The sequence below is a fragment of the Girardinichthys multiradiatus genome, chromosome 5 (assembly GCF_021462225.1).
Source record: "Girardinichthys multiradiatus isolate DD_20200921_A chromosome 5, DD_fGirMul_XY1, whole genome shotgun sequence".
NCBI classification, from domain to species: Eukaryota; Metazoa; Chordata; class Actinopteri; order Cyprinodontiformes; family Goodeidae; genus Girardinichthys; species Girardinichthys multiradiatus.
The window spans coordinates 12169340-12182730 of NC_061798.1; the positions used below are offsets into that span (position 1 = coordinate 12169340).

Below are 13391 nucleotides of genomic sequence, written 5' to 3' on the forward strand. Positions count from 1 at the left end.
GTCACAGACTTAGCAAGCCTATAGAATAAGCACCCCAGTTTTGTCCCTCTGCTTATTGCAGTGACACAAATGGTAAATGGACTGAACTTATATAGTGCTTTTCCAGTCATACAGACCGCTCAAAGAGCTTTACACTAGGGCCACATTCACCCAATTGCACTCACTAATGCTCACACATTCATACACCAGTAGGCAACTTGAGGTTAAGTGCCTTGCCCAGGGACACATCAACATATGGCAGGAGGAAGCTGGAATTGAACCCACAACCTTCTGATTGCAAGACAACTACTCTTCCTACTGAGCCACAGTGCTTCTGTTTATAGACTAACAGAAGCATTTTAAACTCTACTCTCTGATCTACAGGGAGCCAGTGTAGGGACTTTAGAACCGGGGTGATGTGCTCCACTTTCTTAGTTCTAGTGAGGACGCGGGCAGCAGCATTCTGGATCAACTGCAGCTGTCTGATCGACTTTTTAGACAGACCTGTGAAGACACCGTTGCTGTAATCAATTCTACTAAAGATGAACGCATGAATTAGTTTTTCAAGGTCCTGCTGAGACATTAGTCTTTTAATCCTGGAGATGTTCTTTAGGTGATAGAAGGCCGACCTTGTTACTGTCTTTATGTGCCTCTGAAGGTTCAGATCCTCCTGAATGGCCTTGATGAGTCCAAGCTGTGAGGACCCACCTGCTGGTCACACCCTGTAATGAGAGGAGGTAGGAGACACACACACAAACCTGCACACAGTTCTGTGTATATGACAGTTACTCTATGCTCCATACATTTCACTAAATGGGCTTTAAACCGAAGCAACGGTGTAATAACAAAATTTAGTTTTAAAGTTTTAAAACCAAAACTTGTATTGTTAACAATCAACAGGTATTGGTCTGTTACAGGAAACAGACCAATACCTGTTGATTGTTAACAATACAAGTTCGTGTGACCTGGTCATTGAGAGATCGTTTGCAGGATTGTTGTCATAATGAATGTTACCAGTGATTAGGTTTAGGTCATGGGGCCCTCGACGGGAACCAGTTCTGGTACCCTACCCACATAAGTTTCTTTTAAACATACAAATTACATTTGTGATAGTTAGGCACACATGCGACTTCAACATTTTTAGGCCTTGTACAAGTGAAAGTGTAGTTTTTCCAAAAATTTTCTTTTTTTTTTGGTATTTCCTAAAAAGTCATTAACAAACAGAGCCTCATTTCCAGAAATGTCTTCATCAATCAAGAAATGAGCCAAAATGGTACAATAGGCCTGTCTGTGGCAATGTAAAGCAGTCACTGAAATACACCAAAAAAGATGGAGCTATGGAGCTAGCATGAAAACCAAACTATTTAAACCTGATATAAGTTTTTTTTTTTTAAACAAATAAAATCCTTTTGCTATAAAGAAAAATACTTGGGGTTCATTAATACCTCTTGACCCTGGGTTACCTCCCCAATAAGCAGTTGCTAAAGTCTGGGCCAGGCCAGCATGTTATTTTGTAGCGACTGACCAGGTGAGACTTTGGAGTGTTGTTGTCGGCACATTAAACATTGCAAGGATGCACTGTTTCAGCAATGTAGGTTCCCTTGATTCATGGAAACTACAATGTTAGAGTAACACTGTCAGGACATTGTAACGATCATAGTGGGGAGTTTTGACTGTGGAGGAGTAAGTGGCAACTTTCAAAAATATTCTTTGACAAATATGTGTTCTCTTTGGTCAGCAGCAGTTTTGACCTGGGAACTGTCTCTTTCTTACCACTGAATTATGAACACTGACTGAGGCCAGTAAGACCTGCAGTGCTTTAGATGTTGTTCTGGGTTTTTCTGTGACCTCCTGGTTGAATTATCAACGTGCTCTTGGAGTAATTGTAGCAGACTAGCCACTTATGGGAAAGTTCCCCACGCTTTCATATTTTCTCCATTTGTGGAAGTTGGCTCTCACTGTGGTTTGCTTTTGTCCCAAAGCCTTAAAAATGACTTTGTAAGACTGATCGATGTCAATACATTTGTTTCTTTTCTGTTCTTAAATTTCTTAACATTGGAGCATGAGGTGTTGGTTTTAGCCTACTTCCTGTTGTCAGGCCGTTTTTTTTTTTTTTAAGTATTATTGATTCTACAGGTCTGGTATTAAAGTGTGGCTGGTGAAATTGAACTCACTTGTCCAAAAAATTTGTTTATTCACAATTAATTCATAATTTAACAAGGAGAGGCAATTACTGATTACTCAAAATCAGTTTGATGATCTAAAACACTTATGTGTGATAAAGCAAAAATAGTGGACATCTGTCATCTGTAAATACTTTTTCCACAGCAATGCAACGCTTCACCAGTATTGCTCAAATCAAACTCAAAGAATCCTGGATTCCAAAGGGATTAAAACATTTTATTTTCTATGAACAAAGAAGGCAAAAAAGGTTGTTACACCGTTTCCTTATGATCCTGTCAAAATCAAAACATAATGAACTAACAAAAGCAATTTTTTTGCATTGTTGGTCCATCCGTGATTTTCTTGGCACATTGAAGGAATCTCTTGTATTTATTCACAGCAGGTTACTTTAAGAAGCGTTGCACCAATTTGGCACAGCAGAACTAACTATCCACATGCATTTCAACAGGGAGAGGATAACAAAAAGAAAAAAACCTCCCCCAGTTGCAGCAGACTTACGTCATTCACTTCACTATGAATAAAAGCACAATCAAAGTTAACTTTGTGTCAGATGTAAAGTGATTGTCAAATTACAAAATGTATGCAAAAGTTGGCACAAGTATATAAGATGGCACTAGACTTACTAAAACACTAAAGGGCAACATGTTTGTAATTTCCTTCTGTAAGTCCTGCATGAGCGTATCTGGCTCACATTCCTTGATCCCTGTTGGGAAAATCCACAGAGAGCAAAGAAATGTTGGAATGATAAATCTTTCTCATCCTCCTCCTCTTTTAGATGTCAAGGTGTTGCCCCCCCTCCCTGTCGCTGTGGTGTCCTGTCTGCGCCCCTGTCTGGACGCGTCCTCTGCTACCCTCTCCATCAGATTAGGGCATTGCTATCGTCATCTCTGCAGTTCACGCTGGCCACCAGCGGGTGATGCCGGATTGTTTTGTTGCTCCATTTGTGGGCGTCCTGCAGACCGGGCTCGAGGAAGTACAGGCATGCTCCGAAGCCTGCCAGCACCAGAATCGACACCAGCAGGTAGAGTGGCACGAACCAGTCCACGAACAACCAGGACATAACGGCTGGCAGAGCACAAGGGATGGGGAAGGTAGAAGGAGGAGGAGGACAGGTCAGAGGATGGATGAGGAGGGCAAAAAAAGAAAGAGCAGAGATGAACCTTAAAATGCACATGGCTGTATAAAGCAACCCTGCCTAATTTGTAATAACCCTCCCTCTAAACGTACATCACGTCTCTTTATAATCGCTTCTGCCTAACTGGGATTCATCATTGTTAACAAATGATGCAAAAAAAGGCAGATGGTCCCATGCTTACATGTGGAAGAGCTCGATCAGTTGATCCCTAGGTGTCTGATGGCGAGGATGGTTGAAGAAGAGTAGCTGGAGCGAGTCAGAACAGTCATGAGAAGATTGTTTGCCCGCGCAGCAGCTCCAAACGCATGTCAAAGCTGCCCTCTGAGAGACTCCGAGAGAGACAGGTGCTGCATGCAGCTTCATCCTCCAGCTACCGACACTGACGTTCAGAGGAGGGGCGGTTGTTGCCATGACAACACCCCTGCTGATGGCTGAGAGGGCTGAGGGAGTGGGAGGAAAACTTATATAACTATAATCATTTTAGTTTTGGGGGGAGACGAGAATGGGGGATGGGGGTTTATGGGAGGAGGAGGGGAGGGTGAAGCCCTTCAGATGTCTCTGGTGGCTCGCCGCCTTGCTGCTCACCGCATAAATTCGGTTTCATTTCATTTAACACTAGGCTGATCACACACTTTATGTGACATTGACTAAGAGATCGGCAAGTAAGGAGAGCATTATTTTTTTCTTGATTTTTTTATCTGCTCTTTACTGACAGTAGAGGCAATGTTTTATAAAGTCGCTCCCATTGTGTTCCCCCCCCTTCATTCCTACTGTTTCCAACACAAAAGCTGAGGGAATGGCCTATATAATGAACTTTTTTTTTTCAAACCTGCCAGTTTTAGCTGCTTCTGCATGAATGTCAACCGGATTCTTGAAAAGCTGCTGAGTTCAACAGCTAATCTTTAACTGGAAGTCTGAAATTTCGGAGAGCAGAAATTATGAACAGAGGCTTTCTGACTCTAGGAATAACACAATGTTGTTGCTTTATTTGGTAAAGTTCATAGCCATACAGCACATTTATATCAGAATCACAATCAGAATCAGCTTTATTGCCAAGTTCGTACATACTGTTGAAGTTCCCCTTTACCGGGGCCTTCTGCGCGTTCGTTTATTCACCGTAACCTAGAGGAATTCACAACACATTAGAATAAATCACACTCAGACACCGTTGTATTCAATTTAAATACCTGGGCCCAGGGGAAGAGAGCTCATGTGGGCAGGACACACCGAGACTTCTTCTGCTCTCTTGTTGTCTCTTCTTCACTGGGCTCATTTCTTTTATTAAAACACACACGAAAATGGGCAGCGCCCTTGTTTACAATATTTTCTACACATAGTCACGTATACACTTTTCCGGCTTACCATATTTAGACAGGTATTGTCCCACAGCTGCATCCCGTATCTACTGATATAAGCAGGGAGTAACTCAGTCAGTTGTACTATCTCTAATTTTCACACACATGCAATTCTCAGTAATTTTCCACTTTCACCATACCCTGAGAGAAATACTTCTGCAGGCCACACAATGTCTTATACTAACACATGTTATACATTTTATTTCCCACACTGGTTTTGAACATAGTAATGATGCACACACATAATATATTTCCACAATACAAACAAGGAATTTGACTCCGGTACACTTTGCTCTTTGGTTTTGTTTTTGTATTACAGAATATACATATTTACAATGTACAATATACACATATGTAATAATAAAAAGGTGCATTTGCAACATCTGTATGCTATTGTTTTGTACTCTATTGAAAGTTCAAGAGAGAAACAGCCTGGGGGAAGAAACTGTCTCTGTGGCGGCTGGTTTTAGCAAACAGTGCTCTGTAGTGGCGGCCTGTTAGGTTTAAACCCCAACACTCATTACAACATCTGCACAAAGAAAGACACAGAGAAGTTAGTTTGTTTTAACTTGCAAGGAGAGTGTCCCGGAGACTGTCTCAGTTACAATCCTCCAAACACTCTCTGAAGACAGTCTCCGCTCTTCATGCTTTTATTGGATAAGGAACGCCCTAGTTACATGAAGTTTCAACTGCTGAGGGAGTTTATCTTTATGTGAGAACAGACTGTTTTCACATCCTGTGCTCATGTTGCAACATCATATTCCTCTATGCATAAGGAGATAACAACCATTCTCAATCAGTAATATAAACAGCACATCTAGATAGTAAATAAGTAATGTAGAATGAAAACTGAATAATGTATGTACATTTATCTAACATTTCCCTCCTGTTTATTCAGTTTAGCATTAAATCAATTTTAAACATCATTCAGTGACTACTTCTTTTCAGATTTTCAGTCATGAAATCATTGCAATGCATAAAAAGTTACACTCAGAGGACCTCCCTAATAACCATCAGGGTCTGGATAAAAGTCTGGAAAATGCAGGGACGTCTCTTCGTTGCTTGTCTCATCAGGGTCTTCATCTGAGTCCTCGTCTGGTCTTATAAGGGCATACATCTCTGAGAGCTCTGTTTTAACTGGTTGTATAGCAGAGGTGATTATTCGAGAACACAAGGCTCTTATACAAGGAATACAACAACATCCACATAAGGTGAGAATAGCTGCAAACAGAGCAATAGACATTAATATTGAAAACACTAGTTGTTTATATTTTCCAAACATTTCCCCAAAACCATCCCACATTGAGGTGTCAACTCCAGAATGGTCTTTCATTTTGTCGTTGAGTGATCTAAGGCCTTCCAACGCTTTAGTCAGGCTTCCATCAGCTGCGGTGTTATTTGGTATAAAAGTGCAACACTGACCACCAAATATAGAACAAACACCTCCTTTCTCAGCTAAGAGCATGTCAACGGCAATTCTATTTTGGAAAGCCATAAGTGAGGTAGCTGACAGTTGTTCATGGATAGCGGAGAAACCTTCTTCAGTTTTGTTTCCTAATCTCTGCACATTATAATGGATGTAGTTGATTCTGTCTACATTTTTATTGATTGTACACCACCAACATATGGTGGATTCAAAGCCTGCTGCCACTTGATCTGCTAATTTATATTCATCAGGGACCCCTCTTGGTATTCCTATGCTGTCTATGTAAGTAGGGTCATCCTGATTGTTTCATACCACTACAATCTAGATACCAGTCATATCCATCCCAGCTGTTTGCCCCATAGCCCCCTATTTGCAAGTTTCGATCAAAAGTGAACACAGTCTGTTCTGTTAGTTTGATAGCAGAAATACAGTTCTTTTGTTCTACTGCTATCCCCATCTGTAGTATTACAGGGGTTTTTTAATATTTCATGTTGGATTTTGGATCGATTAGGATTATAGTACCCTGCTCTTCTTTTTTGCATTTTGTGATTTCTTTCCCATATTAACAGGGCACTTACAACTATGATTGAGATGATGCTCCCTATTATCAATATCTTTTTGTGTGTAGGGGTGAACATCTTTCTGTAGATTGGAGCCCTTCCTAAAAACCTGTAGCAGAGCTGTGGACAATCTTCACCGGTTTGAGACAACTGCAAACTATAATTGCAGCCCCCTTTGTAGCCGGACTACCTCTGAAGGTCAGATGAAGAGCTACAATGCTACAACAGATACCACAATGCTATTACTACAACACAAACAATGATAGTTAGGGTAAACACTGCTATTGAGAAATTTATTTTAGTCATGTTCTATTATTCTTTTACAATGTGTTAGATGGATCCATGAGTTCCTTTCTGCAATCTTAATCGCAGTTCCAGTAGTCAACAACACCTGATAGGGCCCTTCCCACTTAGGTGAATGCCAATGCTTCTTCTTTATGCTTTTTATCAGGACCCAGTCACCTGGTTCAACTAACGGTATTCCCTGCGTAGACACAGAAGTTTCATCATCATTAGTTTTCTCATTGTTTTGCTGTCTTTGTTGTAACATCTTTCTCATATAATCTGCCAGTGTGCTTTCATCATCTGTTTCCCACATATTTTTAAAATATGGCAGTCTGTAAGGTCTATGGTCCATGGTCCATGGTCTTCCAGTTTCTTCCATGCATTTTCTTAACCTGTTCTTTATAGTCCCATTCATTCTTTCTACTAGCCCAGCGCTTTGTGGATGATAAGCACAGTGGTGTTTTAGGTCTATGTGGAAGGCTTGTCCTATTTTGTTAATGATTTGATTAACAAAGTGTGTACCGTTGTCACTATAGATTTTCTCTGGAATACCATACCTTGGTATTATGTCTTTGCATAAGGCTTTTGCCACTGTTAATGCATCTGGTGTTTTTGTTGAAAATAGTTCTATCCATTTTGAGAATGAATCTATTATTACTAAACAATACGTTTTCCCTTCGCTGTTGTTTAGTTCTATGAAATCCATGTGGATATGTTGAAAAGGGTATTTGGCCTTGGGAAATTGTCCCCTTTTTGGCCTTAAGTTCCCTTGGGCATTGTGTTTTGCACATACTAAGCAGCTTCTACAAAGATTTTTTGAATAGGAGTTGAATCCATAGGTTGTGTATACTTGGTTTACCAATCCTGTCATCCCTCCTGTTGAGACATGTGACTTACCATGACTCAATATTGCTGCCCATTTGTATAGGTTTTTTGGTAGGATTGGTTTATTTTCTGGTCAGGTGAAAATACCATCTTTTAATTGTGCCCCTTTTCTTTGCCATTGTTGTTGTTCCTGCTTTGGTGATTGTTGTTGCATGTCTTTTAATGTTTCATTTTGTAAATCAGCTCCTGTCATCATTAGAACTTGTATTTGTTTCTGTGCTGCTTCCTTTGCTATCTTGTCTGCAAAGGCGTTGCCTTTTGAAACTGGGTCAGTTCCTGTTGTGTGTGCCGCACATTTGCATATTGCTAGTTCTTTTGGTAATTGCACAGCTTGTAGCAGTTCTGTCAGTAATGCTGCATGTGTGACTGGTTTGTTTGTGTACCACATTGTAACATGTAGGTCATCAGGTGACATTACATCCTGAGGGTTTTGTATGGAATTTTTTCCTTCATCTACGAGAAATGACCCCGTGGAAGTTGGTGCTTTATTTGGGATGTCCAATGTATAGTAATAGTTTGGGCTTCCCACTCCCTGCATTACATATACATTTTCAGGCCTTTCCCTAGCTATTTTTAATCCATCAGGAGTTGGCAATATGATTAGTTGTAAGGCGACCATTGCATCTCTACCTAATAGATTTACTGGACATTCTGGCAATATCAGTACCGAAAGTTGGCATGTTTTTCCTTCCGGGTCTCTGAGCCATATGGGTTCAGTCTCAGTAACCCTTTTTGTCACTCCTTGGGCTGCTCTGACCACAGCATAATTTCCACTAGGCTTTGCATGTGGTAGTGGCTCTCTGAGGGTGGTTCTACATGCTCCAGAATCACAAAGGAACGTGATAGGTGTGCCTTGTACTATCAATGTTATTTCTGGCCTAATTTTTTCTACATAGAACAGTTCTTCCAGATTTAATATATTTTCTCCCTCCTCAGTCAAAAGTACCCTTTCTGTCATTTCACCAAGGGGTTGTCTGCTCAGTTTCCCCTGCGGCTCTGGTGCTAGTCACGCACTATAGTTTTGTTGGGCAGAGCTACTTTGGCAGTCTCTAGCCATTTGTCCCTCTTTTCCACAGGACCAGCATGCTCTTGGATTTTGTGCTCCAAAATGTCCTCTGCCTCTACCTCTTCCTCGACCTCTACCACGCCCCCTGCCTCGTGTTTGTTGATAATAAACTGCATTATCAAAACAGGCTGTCTCTTCCTCGTGGTAGAACACTGTGTCTTTTTGTTTGGTCTTTTTACTTTTTATAACTTTTTCTGCATGCAGGGCATGGTTGATGTAATCAGAATCAGAATCAGAATCAGAAAAGCTTTATTGCCAAGTACGTTTTTGGACATACAAGGAATTTGTTTTGGCGTAGTCGGTGCAATACAATACAAATTAAACAGTATAAACATATCTACAATATAATATAATTATATGTGCACAGTTTTAAGTGAGTGAGAGTAAATATAGAGCAGTATAAGATGCAAGAGCAATACAACAGTGCAGGTGATCATTGTGCAAGTAAAGCAGTGCAAGTAAAGCAGGAGTCCAAGCTGAGCGTTAATGTAACACATAGAGTTACAGGTTACAGGTGTCCTGTCAGCAAAAACAGGGGGGGTGTGGGGGAAAGGGACAGTGTCAGGGTGGTTTCCGGGCTTTGTTAACCAGGCTGGTGGCAGATGGGAAAAAACTGTTCTTGTGGCGTGAGGTTTTGGTCCGGATGGACCGCAGCCTCCTGCCAGAGGGGAGAGTCTCAAAGAGTCTGTGACCGGGGTGGGAGGGATCAGCCAGAATCTTCCCTGCCCGCTTCAGGGTCCTGGAGGTGTACAGTTCCTGGAGCGACAGTAGACTGCAGCCAATCATCTTCTCAGCAGACCGAATGTCACGCTGCAGCCTGCCCTTATCCTTGGCTGTAGCAGCGGCGTACCAGATGGTGATGGAGGAGGTGAGGATGGACTCAATGATGGCTGTGTAGAAGTGCACCATCATAGTCTTTGGCAGGTTGAATTTCTTCAGCTGCCGCAGGAAGAACATCCTCTGCTGGGCTTTCTTGATGAGGGAGCTGATGTTTGGCTCCCACTTGAGATCCTGGGAGATGATGGTTCCCAGGAAGCGGAAAGATTCCACAGTGTCAATTGTGGAGTCACAGAGGGTGATGGGGGCAGGTGGGGCTGGGTTCTGCCTGAAGTTCACAACCATCTCCACTGTCTTTAGAGCGTTGAGCTCAAGGTTGTTCTGGCTGCACCAGTCCAACAGATGGTCCACCTCCCATCTGTACGCGGACTCATCGCCATCAGAGATGAGTCCGATCAGGGTGGTGTCGTCCGCAAACTTCAGAAGCTTGACAGACTGGTGACTGGAGGTGCAGCTGTTGGTGTACAGGGAGAAGAGCAGAGGAGAGAGAACACAGCCTTGGGGGGAACCGGTGCTGATGGTCAGGGAGTCAGAGACGTGCTTCCCCAGCCTCACGCGCTGCTTCCTGTCAGACAGGAAGTCAGTGATCCACCTGCAGGTGGAGTCGGGCACACTCAGCTGGGAGAGCTTCTCCTGTAGCAGAACTGGGACGATGGTGTTGAAGGCAGAGCTGAAATCCACAAACAGGATCCTGGCGTAGGTTCCTGTGGAGTCCAGGTGCCGGAGGATGAAGTGAAGGGCTAGGTTGACTGCATCATCTACAGACCTGTTGGCTCTGTAGGCAAACTGCAGGGGGTCAAGGAGGGGGTCGGTGATGTCTTTTAGGTGTGAGAGCACAAGGCGCTCAAAGGACTTCATCACCACAGAGGTCAGGGCGACGGGTCTGAAGTCATTAAGCCCTGTGGTCCTTGGCTTCTTGGGAACAGGGACGATGGTGGAGGACTTGAAGCAGGCTGGCACATGACATGTCTCCAGTGAGGTGTTAAAAATGTCTGTGAAGACTGGAGACAGCTGATCAGCGCAGTGCTTCAGGCTGGCTGGTGAGACAGAATCCGGACCAGCAGCTTTCCGGGGGTTCTGTCTCCTGAAGAGTTTGTTGACGTCCCTCTCCTGGATGGAAAGAGCCGTCCTCGGCGTGGGTAGGGGGCTGGTGGGGGGGAACTTCAGGGTGGGGGTTGGAGGTGCCAAGGCCCCTCTTGAGGTTGGAGAGATGGGGGTGGTGGATTGTGGCTGCAGCTGTTGGGGGGCGTCGTGGGAGATGGTTGCAGGACTGTCCCTTTGTCTTTCAAAGCGGCAGTAGAACTCGTTCAGGTCGTTGGCGAGGCGTCGGTCGTTGATGGAGTGGGGGGCTTTCGGCTTGTAGTTGGTGATTTGCTTGAGCCCTTTCCAGACAGACGCAGAGTCGTTGGCTGAGAACTGGTTTTGGAGCTTCTCAGAGTACAGTCGTTTGGCCTCTTTCACTGCCTTGCCAAACTTGTACTTTGCCTCTCTGTATATGTCTTTGTCCCCACTCCTGAAGGCCTTTTCCTTATCCAGTCTTAACCTTCTGAGTTTAGCTGTGAACCAGGGTTTGTCGTTGTTGTAACTCACCCTGGTGTATGATGGTACACAGCTGTCCTCACAGAAGCTGATGTAGGAAGTCACAGCCTCTGTGTACTCATCCAGACTGTTGGTAGTAGTCCTGAACACATCCCAGTCTGTACAGCCTAAACACGCCTGGAGATTCTCCACAGCCTCACTGCTCCACTTCCTTGTCGTAATCCTGTAATGAGCCTCCACTCATTCCTATGTAATGGCGGTTTACCCAGCCATGTATTTCAGGTGACGAACCTGAATGGAGTGCATTTTTTAACTGTTGTTGGAAGGCACTGTTTGCATCTTCACTTGGTTCTAGACCACTGTGAACCTTGAACACCGTTCCCATTCTTGCTCTATATTCATCAAATGGTTCATCTGGTTTCTGTCGGCACCTTCCTATTTCAGTGTAATTTGCTCTCTTTTTATATTTAGCTTTAATTCTTTCCAATAGGGGGTTCACATGTTCTGTCAGATCATCACTGTCAGCAACTCGGTTGGTACCATCTGCTTGAGTAGGCGTATAAGTTCCTTTAACATGAAACCAGTCAGGGCCTAACTTGCACATCCACACCTGTTGTACTTCTGCTCCGTTCAGGTGATAAGAACGTCTGAGGTCTTCCATTTGTTTCAAACATTCCTCAACATCTTCTCTAGGGTGGGGAATGCCCTCTACTGCCTTTTTAATATCATCTTGTGTCCATGTTCGATATACCCTTATTATAATTTTACACCATACCGTTGTCTGTGCATAACCTTCTCTTTTCATTTGTTTTTCATTTTGTTTACATTTGTTAGCTATTTTACCTTGTAGGTCTTTTAAGGCAGCCGTGGATAACTTTCCATTAAAGTTATAATGTTTTACCCAGTAACATAATGGTTCCACAGCTGTTGGTTCTTCCTTTTCTACTACTTTCCAATCTTTGCATGATAAATTATCAAGTAACTTTTGTTTTTCTTTACTTTGTCCCTTACCCATTTTTAGGCGACTTTTAGTTCCAGTATGGTTTTAACACCTGGTGTGTTCTAAATACTGGAAATACCTTTTAAACAAGATGGTGATCAACTAACCTGTTGCGGTAAAATTCACTTCAACCCGTTAAGGTGGAATTTTCTTGCCTACATGCATCCGCAACGGCTCACCATTTGTTCCTTGTTTAATTTATATGAAAAACAGTCACCTAGTGGTGGCTATTTTTCCACTCTCACACTCACTCGCTCCTTTTATTAGTTTCCTAACAGAGGACTCCGCCGTCCTTAACGTAGAATTTAATTAGTCTATTTCAACTAAGGGAGTCTACCCTCCTGCGGAATTTAACTGTATTCTTCTCTTGTACCTGATAGTGTCTAGAATTGTCAGGGTTTTACTATTTTATTCTTTTGTCATTCATCCCTCTTTTTAATCATAAGATTTACTCACACTTCTCTGCGTCTTTGGAGTTCCGTCAACCCTCGGATCCCAGCCCGCCAGGGAGAACCAGTCCCGGAAAAGGTATTTTTACCGTGGCCACGGAGTTTTACCTGGATCTCTCTCACCCGCTGGGATCGTCAGGTATCTTGGACTCCGGCTCGAAAGGACCATTTAAATGTTAGGTTTAAACCCCAACACTCATTACAACATCTGCACAAAGAAAGACACAGAGAAGTTAGTTTGTTTTAACTTGCAAGGAGAGTGTCCCGGAGACTGTCTCAGTTACAATCCTCCAAACACACTCTGAAGACAGTCTCCGCTCTTCATGCTTTTATTGGATAAGGAACGCCCTAGTTACATGAAGTTTCAACTGCTGAGGGAGTATATCTTTATGTGAGAACAGACTGTTTTCACATCCTGTGCTCATGTTGCAACATCATATTCCTCTATGCATAAGGAGATAACAACCATTCTCAATCAGTAATATAAACAGCACATCTAGATAGTAAATAAGTAATGTAGAATGAAAACTGAATAATGTATGTACATTTATCTAACACAGCCTGAAGGTAAAGCTCTGAAGAGTTTATGTGCAGGGTGTGTGGGGTCTGCAGAGATTTTAGCAGCTCTTTTCCTGACCCTAGACCTGTATAAGTCCTGGACGGAGGGAAGGTCAGCCCTGATTATTCTCTC

At 42.9% G+C, this 13391-nt stretch overlaps 1 protein-coding gene across 1 annotated transcript; it reads right to left on the bottom strand.

Annotated features, from left to right (window-relative positions):
• Positions 1 to 5641: 5641 nt before the first annotated feature.
• On the bottom strand, positions 5642 to 6806 carry LOC124868909. The gene is made up of 2 exons (XM_047366549.1): positions 6503 to 6806; positions 5642 to 6344 (listed from the first exon to the last, which is right to left on the bottom strand). Exons 1-2 carry the CDS (start codon positions 6715 to 6717, stop codon positions 5657 to 5659), a joined length of 903 nt encoding a protein of 300 aa, XP_047222505.1. The 5' UTR covers positions 6718 to 6806; the 3' UTR covers positions 5642 to 5656.
• Between the last annotated feature and the right edge of the window lie 6585 nt (positions 6807 to 13391).

What these genes read in the sequence shown, in the direction of transcription:
- LOC124868909 (XM_047366549.1), bottom strand. Translation starts at nt 6,717, where the DNA reads ATGTTCACCCCTACACACAAAAAGATATTGATAATAGGGAGCATCATC. An exon ending in AGAACAAAAGAACTGTATTT is followed by an intron (nt 6,345 to 6,502) that starts CTGCTATCAAAC and finishes CAGCATAGGAAT; the next exon opens with ACCAAGAGGGGTCCCTGATG.